Source organism: Corvus hawaiiensis, chromosome 8, assembly GCF_020740725.1.
Source record: "Corvus hawaiiensis isolate bCorHaw1 chromosome 8, bCorHaw1.pri.cur, whole genome shotgun sequence".
Classification (NCBI taxonomy): domain Eukaryota; kingdom Metazoa; phylum Chordata; class Aves; order Passeriformes; family Corvidae; genus Corvus; species Corvus hawaiiensis.
In genome coordinates, this window is record NC_063220.1 from 19,201,838 (window position 1) to 19,214,854 (window position 13,017).

Below are 13,017 nucleotides of genomic sequence, written 5' to 3' on the forward strand. Positions count from 1 at the left end.
CAAAACACCACCACCCTGTATCTTGGTTAAAACTTCGAAGAGTTGGAAAGATACGATTTTATTCTCTGAAAAACCTGATAATGGGTGATTCAGCATAGTTTCATATCCATCTTGTGATGACACTTATTTTAAAGAGGCTGGATGAATACAGGACCTAATGTACAAAATGAAAAGTTTTTAATTTAAAAATGATTGATAGAAATGTAACAAGATCCACTGTCTAAAGGTTCAAGCTAGACAAATTTAGGAAAAGAGATGGTGGTAATTTTTAAGGACAGAGGGTAAGCTTGGAATGCTTCAGCATCTCCAGCACTTGCAGTTTTGTATCAGAGGAGATGCTGTAGTTCAGATACAAGTTACTGGGTGTGATGCAGATAAAATTTTCTCATCTGCATAACAAACATGTCAAGCTATATGGTAACAACCATTCCTTTATGTCTCCACGTCCCGTGTGATCACAGAGTGGAACAGACTTGTTGGGTCACTGAGTTGAGTCTCTGCTATGAAGAGGAAACCATGCCATAGAATCCCTTTCATAATTTGATCCAGTCTTAGTCTAAAAACAGGTGTAAGAGGACTTAAGCATATTACAAGCAACTGGTGGTTGCTTTGACTTTGTGATTGTACTGCATCAAGGCTCAGACACAGAAAATCAGTTGTTTTGGTTTTTTCTCTGGTGGGGAAGAATGTGATATGTGAATCTGTGTGCTTGACTTGAAGGAGGGAAAAAAAAGCCAAACAGGAAAAATGGCAAACTAAGAATAGTTTGCATGACCCAAACTCCGTGACAGTTTCCTTACAGTACGTTTTTGAAAGATCCAATTTAGTCCAGCCGATATTGACCAGGTCCATTTTTTAATTCTTCTTTTTATTTTCTTTCTTCCAGGTATTCTAGAGTGGCCATTTTGGACTAAGCTGGTAGTTGTGGCTATTGGTTTCACTGGAGGACTTCTGTTCATGTATGTACAATGCAAGGTGTACATACAGCTGTGGAAGAGACTTAAAGCTTATAACCGAGTAATATATGTACAAAACTGTCCAGAAACTAGCAAAAAGAATATTTTTGAAAAACCTGCACTAACGGAGCCAAACTTCGAAAGCAAAGAAACGTTTGGGGTTCACCATTCAGACACAAACTCTTCACATTACACAGAGCCAGAAGACTGTGCTGCAGAAATCCTTCATGTCTGATTTCTGGGTGGGAGGGGTGTTTCTGTATGTCCTTGAAGATTTTAATATCATTGTTTACTGCAAACTGCTCTACCTTTTTAAAATCAGCTAACAGCTGAGGGCTGGCGGATAAATTTTTTTACTTTTGTTTTTTTGTTGGAATTTTTTTAAATCCCTTAGGCATATCTGTCAATGTCATCATGGCTGCATACCTCTCAACATTTTGTGTCTCATACTGGCTGATCAAAGAGCCACAGGATATTGGGTAGAATGAGCCTTGGGTTTGGTATCAAGCAAGCCGCTAGCGAGCTGTCACCAACTTCATGGAGTCTGTTACTTTAGAAGATGAATCTTAAGTGATTCTGGAGGATGCTTAGAGTGGGGTTGGTTGGTTGGTCAGTTCTTTATGCGTGATGAAGGAGGTTGTCCCAGACAGTGAGGGAAATGAGAGAGAGAGAGTGTCTAATCTACCACTAACACTGCCACTAACATTGTGTTTTAGGCAACAGGTGTAAAATCTTGCTTTACATATTGCGATGAGACTTAAAAAGCATATAGCACTTTTAAAAATCTTTATTTTGTAATATGTATGTCAAATGAGAATGAAACTTGAAAGAATGTCTCATTTTTGAAACATTTCTTCATTCTTTACCCCATCTATTCTTCTGGAACATAAACCTCTTGCCTTATGAAAAAAAAAAAAAAATTAAAAAATTCCAGCCTGTGATTTCCAACACATGCCCACATTATCTTACTAAACCAAACACTAAAAAACTCTGCCTCTTTGGGGTTCCTTTGAGGAGCAATTTTCTTCAAAGGATATTGCACTTGTGACTTGTGTATGAGGAGTAGTGGATGTGTACAGTGTTTGTTTTCAATAGTTTCAGTGCTCTGTTTTGGGGATTGGTTTTGATTTTTTTTTTCCCCAACAAGTCAGACCATCACCATACCTGCACATATATACCTGATGTAACTTTCATTCCAAACCATTGGCAAAGGCTTTGTTGCTATATTGATAAAAATGTGAGCTGTTATAGAAAAAAAGGGAACTTAGTCAATACAGCTGAAACTGGTTTTCTTTCTTTAGTGCTGTGTCATGTGTGAATTACCCAAGAATTTGATGTTATCAGAGGAGATGCTGAGATCCAAGTGTAGGAAGTAAATATCACATGAAGTGGATAAATTTAAAAATACCTGCCTGGTTTTAGTCCTGATGTGATGCACTATGTGGTCAGAGAATAGTTTTTGTCTGTGCTTTTGAATTTGGGACTGGCTTTTTAATTAGTCTGCTTTCATGCAAAGAGAGGGACAGTTTTAAAATCTGTTTGCAGACCTTTAGACAGAGTTGCCCAAAGCCTGGGGTGTCTGCAGTTGATTTGTTTGTCCAGTCTGCTTCACTGCACCATTGTCCAGCTTCGAGCCCTCATTCAGCCAAAGCCTCAGTGTGACTGGAGCAGAAATGGAGCCCCACGAAAAGTCAGCACATGAGGCCTCTGCATTTGAAAGCTGACTTTCCCTACCTGAGCCCTATCTAAATCTCTGTAAAATCAATGATGATAATATAGCTGGTTTTAGTAGGAGTTGCCTGGATTTCTCAGGTAAAAGTTTCTGTTTACTTGTTGAGATACTGAACTAAATTCTGAGCTCTAGTTCAAGTTTCACTTACTATTTTTCTAGTACAACTTTGGGTACATTCTTTTCATAGTAAAAGTAGCTGCTTTAAGACTTCTTAAAGTATACCAGTAAGAGATCAGGGATTTTTTTCCTTAACATGTAATATTAATTTATTTCTAAATCAATATTTTAATAGGAGGCAGAGAAGGGACTGTGGGAAGAGAACACACATCCCAGTGGTTACTGAGACCTGTTAGAGGAAAAGCACGTGTGCCTCTCACTTCATGCTTGAAGCTTACTGTCTGTGATCTTCATGAACAACATGGTTCCTTGTTCTTGAGACATGTTAAAATCCAGACCTCTGGGCAGTCCTGGTAAAGCTGCACTGGCATGGGTTTGTGTACTGTATTAGCTGTCTGGATGTCCCGTGCTTAAGTGATACAGGCAGACAAACCCTGCGCACCCTGCTAGTATCAGGGCAGAGTCTTCATGACCATACACATTCAGAGTTTGTTGCCTGTGCCTGCCATAATTTAAAGTGCAATTACTCAAGACCTTTCCTGAACTCTGCTGTGGGTGATCCTCTTCTATTATGAGAACGCAGTTAATACACCGTCTCATTTTGTTTTCTATTTTGTTCTGTGAAAGATTCACTAGATAAACTCAGGTGGGTTAAGTATCAGGTCTTGCACACCTTCATGATGTTCTTCTGAAATGCCCAAGTGCACCAGGCCTGCCCATCTGCGAGATGCTCACGTTACAGCTGCAGAATGGACACAATCAGCTGCCGAGCGATGCTGTGCACGTTCTCATCCCATCTGTGGCCGGTAGGTGAAATGAAGATGGACAAGTCCTGGTATGAAACCTGGCTGTTCTCCAGCTCACACCTGAGAGGCTGTGGTGTGTGAGCAGTGTTCTGACATTGCCAATACAGCGTACTGTAACTTGCTGGTCCTGCTTCAGTCACTGTTGTACATGATTCTGGATGAAATACTGCAAAATCTCATTTGGTGTTTCGGAAGCTGCATGTGGAACGTGCCAGGTAGTGTTCAGTGTATTCAGGGTACTGAATGTTTTTGCTGTTCCCCTGAGTATCTTAACTTGTAAAGAAAAATCATCTCCAGCAAAATCACTTGGGGAAAAATATTTGTGAATGAAAATGTTTTAGCCAGTGTTGCTGCTAACAATTCCCTCTCCATTTTCATTCTTCTGAATGAAAATTAAGGCCTATTATTTAAACTCTTACACTGCTTAGGATTGCTCATACCAGGAAAGGCTGCAGAAGAGATCTATTTGTCAGGGGTTTCATTTATGCTGGTCACACTTCTCATGCTGATTCTTGCTTGGTGTTAATGGTGGGTTTCTGGAGATGCAGTTCTCTGCTGCTGCATGGTGCCATCAAATATTGGAGAATGCTGAATGGTGCTTTTTTCTTCTTTGTCCTCAAGAAGATACTGTTGACTTTTTTCAGCTTCCAGCTGTGTGGCACTGATGACATCTCAGGTGAGCTCTGTCCTTTCTGTTCAGATGTCAGTAAGGGGAACAACAATCCCCTATTAGATCAAGCTTTCCAATACTTCCCTCTGGCAGCTTTTGAAATGACTGAAATAGAAGTCTGGTCCTTGTACCTTGGTCAAAGTTAGCTTGGGTTACCCTGGGACTTCCCTGAGACCAGAATTTAAGTAGGAGGGAATGTAGGCTTAATGCCATCTACCACAATCCCTTCCCTAGATTGCCAGAGCCTTTGCTGATGTGTCCAATGCCCCAGATAACTGACGAGACTCCCATTCTATTGACATCACTTCTGTCCAAAAAGACACCATCTGGGCCAAGGAAATTCCCCTGCTATGTCACATTTGATGTATCTGCCAGGTCATGAACATGCATTATGTTAGACAGATGTGTGCTGCAGAAGGTTGATCCCATTTAAGAGCTGATGCGATCTTAAATTCCTATGAATTCTCAGGACTTTTTTCAGCTGTAAGCCTGTATTTTGGGAGCAGGAGTGATGTTTAAAATGTGTTCTGAAGAGATGGCCAGACATCAGGACAGCTTCCTCTGGTCGAATGTCATTGAGATTGGCTTTGCTTCAGCAGGAGGCATTCAATGAAGATTGAATGAGCCTGCGAGGGGTTAGAGAAGTACTGGGCCTCTGTGCTGTACCTGGGAATTCCTGGGAAGCAGTAGTAACTCTGTGCAAGCCAATCCCCTCTACTGATCAGAGCATAAGTCCCACTTGGTGCTGTAAGGAAGGGGGCTGCTTGGCCTGCCACTCATGAGGAACCTTTGAAGTGATGCCTGGATGTGGCCATGCACAGGAGCTGGTTGCTTCTGCCGTCTATGTGGCAGAGTAAGTATCTATTGTGAAGTGGAACCCAGGTCCAAATCTCTTCTAGAGCTGAAGTGTGTTAAGATACAGATTTCTGGTGTGGTCTGCTCTGGAGACTGGCCAGCAATGAAAAGGGGGAGGTCAGTGACTGTGGGTTGGGTCCCTCTCAGATATGAGTGAAACAGGGCAAATACAAAAGCAAGGATATTGCTGGCTGGATTTCCTTAGTGTTGTATTAGATACAGAAAGAAAATTTCTAAGTGGGACCTTTTATTTTGTGATTATTTTTTAGTTTTGAGATATTGCGGTGTCTATATATTCCAATGAAGTACTGAAAGCACTTGTCTTTGTATAGAAGATAACTGTTTAAAAATTGCAGCTAATCTTGTATTTCGATAAAACATTTGTAGATAGGTAATTGTATAATGTTGAAGAACTTTACACTGGCATGTGTTGTATAGTTTATACAAGACACTTCATACTTCTGCAGAATTTTTTAGTTATTAAATTTCTAGTAACTTAACGTATAGTTTTGTATCCTTTCATGTATGTTTGTTTTCTCAGTATTGCCACTTGCAGAGTTATTTTTAGTTTCTTAAACTGTAATTGGTTATTTGTGTGTGATACACAGGGTTATTGACTGCAGCAATAAAGTGTTTCTATAAAAAAACCCAGAAAATCCCAAACCCATTATAGTATCCATTCTGTTTGAAAAACCATGGAGGGAAAAATTGAGCTCTGCAGTAGTAAAATGATGATCAAAACACAGAATTTGATGGCTCTTCAGTGTAGCAGACCAATGCAGAGTAGCATCCCATGACAATTTGATAATAAAATGATCCATAATGATAAAGGCATTGTAACCATGGGAGTAATTGGGCAACTCCTTCAATTCAGGTGCTTTGGCTTCAAATGCAGGAATCATGGGGAGAGTTTTCTGGTTTCTGCCATGCAGGAGGTGGGGAGAGAAGATTGCCGTGGACCCTAAAATCTGACCTTTGGAATCAACACTGCATGGGGCATCAAATGCTTCATGTCTGGAGTCAGCATTCTCACATGCATCTGTGTAGAGGTGCAGAGCAGAAGATGCTCATTACTATGATTTTCATCTAGGAAGAATATATTACTTTTGTATACAGAAGAGGAAATCTTCAGTTTCATGAGAATACGTTTCTAGAACCAGCAGGTCAAGGAAACTGCCCTGCTGTGAGAGAGCTTGTTACAAAGGCATACACACCAAAGAGCAAAGAAAAGCTTTTCATTTCTGCTTAAGTAGTAATTAGTTTTTAATTTTCTTTTAGGTAAGGAAGGGAAGGAAATCTTAAATCTGCAGCCCTGGAGAGGTGTCTCCCATGCAAAACAAAAGTCTCTGTCCTATATTCCCTTAGTTAAGAAATTCTGGCTGTAGTAAATGAAGCTACTTACATAAAGTTTGGAAACCCAACAAGACCTCTATACAAAAAAACCCTTCTGGAGACATGGTAGGATAATTTCCAGGGCCTGCTGTTTGACTGGCAGTCTCTGAGACGAAAAGCTGTTAAATGGTTTAAGGAACAGAGCCCGCAAAGCCATCTGGCTGCCAGTTAAAAAGTGTTCCTTGTCTTGGGCTCAGGCATCTCGAGTTAATTATAAATTAACTTACTTCCTCTTGTAAACCTTATTTTCATCTGAAAGAGTATTACTGTCACTGTGTGCATTGTGTCCATCTCTGAGGCAGAGAACAGCATTGGCTCAGCAGCATATGGCACAGCTGTGACTCCAGGAACAGGATTTTTCATCTGGTCCCCAGGAACTGGAGGTGTCTGGTGAGTAGTTACTGGTATCTGGCTGGCAGGACCAGCATGACTTGCCCCTTGGAGCAGGGCAGAAGGAGGCAGTTGGGAAGCAGAAGGGGCAGCATTTCACAAGGTCGACAAATGCCCTGTGGAGGCTACAGACCTGTCAAAAGGTGCAGCTCCAGCTGCTGACTCTGAAAACCAAGTCCTCTCTCAAGAGCCAGGCACGTTCCTGCACTGCTGCTCAGCCCCCTGCACTGCTGCAGGAGCTGGACATCTCCCACCCCACTTCCCACAGCCACCCTGTGGACCAGTCTCCTGTCACCCACCCCTCCATTTCAGATTTCCCTATCCCCAGTGTGTTACCCATATCATGCTGTGCTTGTCCTTTTCCTTTCAGTCTGCTTGTGCAACCCAAATTTCCTTCCTCTTGCCCGCTTCCTCACTTGCCTCTGGGCCAGGCTGGCAGTGAGGGTTGTGCTAGGATGTACCAAATTGCAGGCAATGTGTGATTAATAGGAATGACCATGGAAGTACCCAGGAGTGTCACTGCAAATAAAGGTCAATGCCCCCTTGTGATCCCAGTTTTTCCTGTAAATCCTCTAGGCTCCAGTCTGATGCATAGGATGCTCTCTGACCTTTTGGCATTCTATGGTGTACCACAATACAGCAGAAGTGGAGGATTTTTCACTTCCTTGGGATAGATGTATGACATAAGAAAGTCAGGCAAGAATATCTCAATATAGAACAAGAACTGAACAGAGGAAAACTCAGTTCATCTTGGCTAGATGGAGAAAGGAGGCAGAGGAGGTTTTTTTTAAAAAAAAAAACAGAGCCCTGGACAAGGGAAATGGGGAGCAAATTCAGTGCATTACACAGGGTAGAATAATTGGAAATGTAATACTGCTTAGGCAGGGTCGAGTGATGACAAACTTTAAGAATAATCTTAAAAGTGCATTCTAGGAAAAAGGCAAGAATGGTGTCAGAGGAACTGAAATCTAAAAATAGAGAGTAGACTTTGTTTGAGAGTATTAGGGAGATAAATGAAATTGTCTCAAAGGCTTTAACATCAGAGGAGGGTTTGAAATGACTGAATAAAACACCAGAAGGCTGCACAGAGCAGAAGGGGCGAAGATCACCACTCAGGGTGTGCTCATTAAATCCTGAAGCTTCAAGGAATCAGGCTTGCAATTCCTAACATTTTAAGACTTCACTAAAATAAACCTCCCAGTCATTTTTGCTGGAAGCAACTTGCTGTGCTGGGTTGTTCTGGTAACTGTCTCAAAGGCCACCTGCAAACAAGGCAGGCCAAGCAGGCTTAGGAGAATTCATCACTGTTAGAGCTGTAGGGTGTGGTGCTGGGACAGCAGGTTCATTTGTGAAGGGGAAACAGTTATCCTTGTGGTTGGGAGAGAACAGGAAATGTCTTGGGCTAAGGACTTGATCCCAGCTGCAAGAGCACAGCTGTCTTGGAGAGTGTATGTCATACTTCATATCTGCTTTACTCCTGAGCATCCCAAAATAACTCACCAAGTACCACTGTCCCCTTCCTGCAGATAAACTGAGGTCTCTCTAGAGCCCAGCTTGCCACTTACTTTGCTCTCGTGTTTACCTTCTTGCTTTTGAAAGTGCTGTCTTAAGAGAACTGATTCTAATAATGGGATTAGCTAAACCAGTATATCCTCATGCCAGCAAGATGATGGTTTATTTTATCCCAAAACTGCTTTCAGGACCATGTTACATTCATGGTCACATGTAACCAGTTGATGTACACCAGAGAAATTAGATGTAAATTAAATCAAACCGTTCCACTGAGCAGCTTTCTTGCAGCCCTGGGCCAAATAAGGCTTTAGTAGAAGTTAGAGGTATTATTTCAAGGATTAATTTGGACCTGCCTGATGTTGCACAAGCCTCTATCAGGACTCTACCTTTGCTGCTTGTGCTTAGGAATTTTGCAGCAGTTTTCAGTCTCTCATTACTATTCTAGTTTTGCAGTTGTCAAATGTGTGCAGCACAAAATGATACCTAAAGAGCAGCCAGTAATGCAGCTGTACTCCTTGTGTTTGTCTTGTCTGTGGCTTATGTGTCCTATGCCTTTGCTCTCCCCTCCTCTTTAGCACTGTTACCTGCGCAGCCTGAAGCAATGGTTTGGGGAGGGGAAACCTTGAGAGCATGCTGCTTTCTCTCTGCCTCCCTCCTCTCCTTAAGTGCCAGAGTTGCACAGCTACATCTGCAGAGGCAGGAGAGGATCTGCACATTTAGGGGGAAGTGATGAGGTCAAGCAGTTCCAGATCCCATGGTTCTCAGGGCTGAGGGAGGTGTCCTAACACCATATTAAATGGGATGAAGGATCCAAGGAACATCAGCTCAAAAAGAGGGTAGGAAGTTCATGGGGATAGAGAGACTCTCAGCCTCTCTCAACCTGGATGGTCCCTTGCAGAAAAGGTATTAAGATACCATATTAAGTGTTGATAGAGCAGCCCTGCTGGGGGCTGTGAGAGATTCAACTGGTGCCAGAATTGCCACTTCCTGGATGGCAGAGCAAGGGCATTGTGCTGAGCTTTGCAACTCTAGAGTTCATTTCTGGGCACTGAGGTGGGACAGAGGCAGTTCTATGAACATGGAGGGTTTTTTCTCCCCATTCTGGTGGAGTAATATGCAATTAGCACCCATATGTTCTCGGCTATTCGGCTCATGCCCCTTAGGTTATTTATGTAGCTTGGAAATTTCTGTAGGCTCTGCTGCTCCCCTCTGCCATTTGTTAATTGCCTATTGTATCATTCCTCCCTACTCCCAGTCCTTACTGACAGATTTCAGGAGGGCCATCTGCCCACCCCAACTGCCTGTAACCTCAGGAGGGCTGTAAGATATGTGACATCTTCACAGAACAACCTTGTTTTTCACTAGCACTGCGTGAAGGTAAAGAGGGACAGCAGCTGACTTCTGCTGTGAGTTTCCATGGAGTAGATCTGAGGTATGTTTGGGCAAAGGGGAGCTGTGAGTCAGAAGCAGCAAAATCTCTGGCAGAGTAGATGTGCCCTTTGCAAGCAGCTACCCTGCCCTGCACTAACCCTCGGCCAGACCAGGAACAGCAGCTGCTCATGTTTTAAGGGCCCGGTTTCCCAGCTGCCTGCATGTGGCTGAACAGATCCTGCTGCCTAGTGAACCCTTCTCCAAGAGAGGAGCGAGGTGTTTGTGCACAGCTGGGGCAGGGAACTGTTCCTGCCTCCCCAGGGAAGGGGTTTGGGGCAGGTAAGCCCAGGCTGGTGCTGACAGTACAGTATGGGTCTCCTCATGAGTGAAGTAATGTAGTCTCTGGATAAAATGGTTGGGTTTGGTTTTTGTGTATCCTGCATTTTGTCTGGCAGGATTTTGACAAAGGATTTGAAATGATGCCAGAAATAAATATCAATAAACTTTTGAATGTGGGCCTCATGATAAAAGCTAGAAGTGACAAAAGAACAGACTTAAAAAGAGACATAGCTGTGAAAAGGCTGGTGAGATGTAACAAATGCATTCCTACAAATTTCCTGTACAGGACTATATCTAGTATTTTTTGATGAGTTTGTAAGAGGAGTTGTAACACTACTGGGAGACTCCCAGTCACATCTTTCTAAAGAAGAGACTCAAACCGTGTGAGAACAGAACTCATCACTCAGGAATGGAATTGGGTTCAAATGCTGCATTGGAGCTGAAATGCAAAGAAACATGGAAACCCACTGATCCAGATTTGAAGACAATTTTGTTCCATATTTGCAGTGAAAATGGAGGTGCCTAGAAAGTGACCTTAGGTATGACTAATCTGTTTCTGAAACACTTGATATATTAAAAGAGTTTCAGATATCTTTAAATGAAGGCTGTGAACCTAAATTTAGAATTTTTAGGACTGACAGCTCTTGTGCAAAAATGAAACGGAAGTGTGAGTTCTTTGAAATCTTACTTAAAGGGAAGAGGAAAGCAAGGAAGAGCTTACTGAGTTTATGGAGCACTTCTATGTGGTAACATTGTCCATAGAAGTGATCACAGTGCAGTAACAAGGATCCCTTGCTGCTTAAATGTCAGGAGGAGAAGTCAGATCTCCAGACTGGGATTCTGCAGCTACCTCCGTGTGCAGTGCAACAGTTGGCCATTTTGCACTTCTGGGTGTTATTTAAAAAGTAGCAGCAGAGTAGAAATTAATGCTGAGTACTTCTGAATCTTTTCTATGTCTATGTATAAAAGCATGTCCTGAATGTGGGAGAGCCTTGAAATCTTAAGTCACAATACAGAAAATGCTTGAGTTTCTACTTGACCTGAAGAGATGTAGATCTTCCCTAACTCTTCTGGGTGAGCATAGCCAAGTATCTTCATGCCTCTGCAAAAGAAGAACAGAATCCTTTCAAGGGCAGCACAGGTTGTCCCTGTTGTCCCCATTGTTGTGTGGCCACAACATAAATAACTTAAAACATAAGACGGGCCACAGCATGTCTTGGGAAGCTGAAGCAGAGAATCCATAAGCATATCTCGTGGTGTTGCTCAGCAGTCCAAGAGGCACAAGGCACTTTGCAACTGGACTTGGCAGAACAGAAACAGGCACAGCCAGCAACAAGTTCCAGCTGTTGGCTGTAATTGCTCACTTCCTCTGTATTTGAAAGTTGCTGCCTCACCTGTGGGCAGAGTGCCTCATACTGAAAGTGCTACCAAAGTATGATTTGATTACTTACCATCATGCACTAATTAAACCAGCACAGTACCTCAGCTCTAACTGTATACCGAGTAAAGCACTCCTGAGGTGGTTTTAATTTCACTTGTTACGTATCACTAGAGATTCACAAGAGCTAGAGACCAGCTAGGCCAAGTGCCTGACAGCAAGGATATGAGGAGCTGGATTTGATCACAGAACACTGATGAAAGGATACTGAGATGTGCAAAAGCCCAGCCTGGCTCCTCTCAGCACAGTATCCTGCAACTGCTGCTGGCAGCAGCATGGAGGAAGATTATCAGTGAGATAACGAGGGTGGCAGCATGTAGTATTTGTTTGCTTGATGAAATACTAGAGAACAGTATTAGTGGTCTTGGTGTCGAAGTGCCAAGTGTGCGGTATCGCTGCTATGGGGTAAGTTGGAGTCTGGAGGAAGCACAGACAGCTCTTCTGTTCATAATGTCAGCATCTTAATGATAGCAGGTGCTTGGTGTACGCAGGGTGGGGAGTGTGAAATGGGATGTTTAGAGGGCTTTCTGCAAATGGGGAGTTGGTTGTGTGTGTGCAGTTCTGACGTGCAGATATGCTGGCATTTGGTGTTGCGCACGGTAATGCAAAGACAGCAGGGTGTTTCAAAAGCTTAGCAGAATACAGGGAAAAAAGCATGGGCAGGTACAGGGGTCAAGCTCTGAGGAAAGCATGGGCTGTACACAGATTTGCACATCTGGTGTATATAATGAGGGTGCAGTATGGTGTGAGTCACCATCCCTAGAAATGTTCAAAAAACATGTGGATATGGCACTTAAGGACATGGTCTGGTGATGAATTTGAGTGAACTTGATCTTAAAGGTCTTTTCCAACCTTAATGATTCTGTGGTGCTATGATAGAATGATTAACTTTGGATGATGAAGCAAGTGGGATATATGCAGTGTGTAGTGTGTTGTGTCAGTGTACTGTGAGTGTAAGGAGCACACAGAAGAGCACATATGCCTGCACACTGGGGTGGTTGGGGGTGAGGTTACAGAATGCGGAGCAGTTTAAGGTGAAATCCTGTAAGCGTAGAGGTGGTGAGGCACACGGGGCTGTGCCGAGGTGGGCTGTGCCTGGCAGCATCAGGAATACTGTGCGGAGCAGTGTGCTGCAAAGCCAAGAGCTCTGGAAGCTGTGTTGAGTTGTGAACCTGTGGAATGTAGTCAAGAGGAAAGTACAGTGTGGAGGCCTGTGTGTAAAGCGTGCTGGTGTGGAGCTGGTGCACAGCGGGAGGGCAGGTGCACGGAGAGGGCTGAGTGCAGGGTGCGGGGCAGCTTTGCCAGACAGGGGCACGGGGCAGGGTTGGAATTCAGGGTGAGGGGCTGCTGTGCCAGGACAGGGGCACGGGGCAGGGCTGGAATTCAGGGTGCGGGGCAGCTTTGCCAGACAGGGGCACGAGGCAGGGTTGGAATTCAGG

General features: G+C 43.4%; 1 protein-coding gene across 3 annotated transcripts in view; it reads left to right on the forward strand.

The window, feature by feature from the left end:
- MARCHF8 (membrane associated ring-CH-type finger 8) overlaps window positions 1–5,803 on the forward strand; it is a 90,601-nt gene extending 84,798 nt beyond the window's left edge. For all 3 annotated transcript variants that reach the window (XM_048310718.1, XM_048310720.1, XM_048310719.1), the window contains one exon: window positions 887–5,803. In XM_048310718.1, the coding sequence (XP_048166675.1) occupies window positions 887–1,191 (305 nt within the window). In that variant the 3' untranslated portion in view covers window positions 1,192–5,803. The remainder of the gene's footprint in view (window positions 1–886) is intronic.
- The last annotated feature ends 7,214 nt before the right edge of the window (window positions 5,804–13,017 follow it).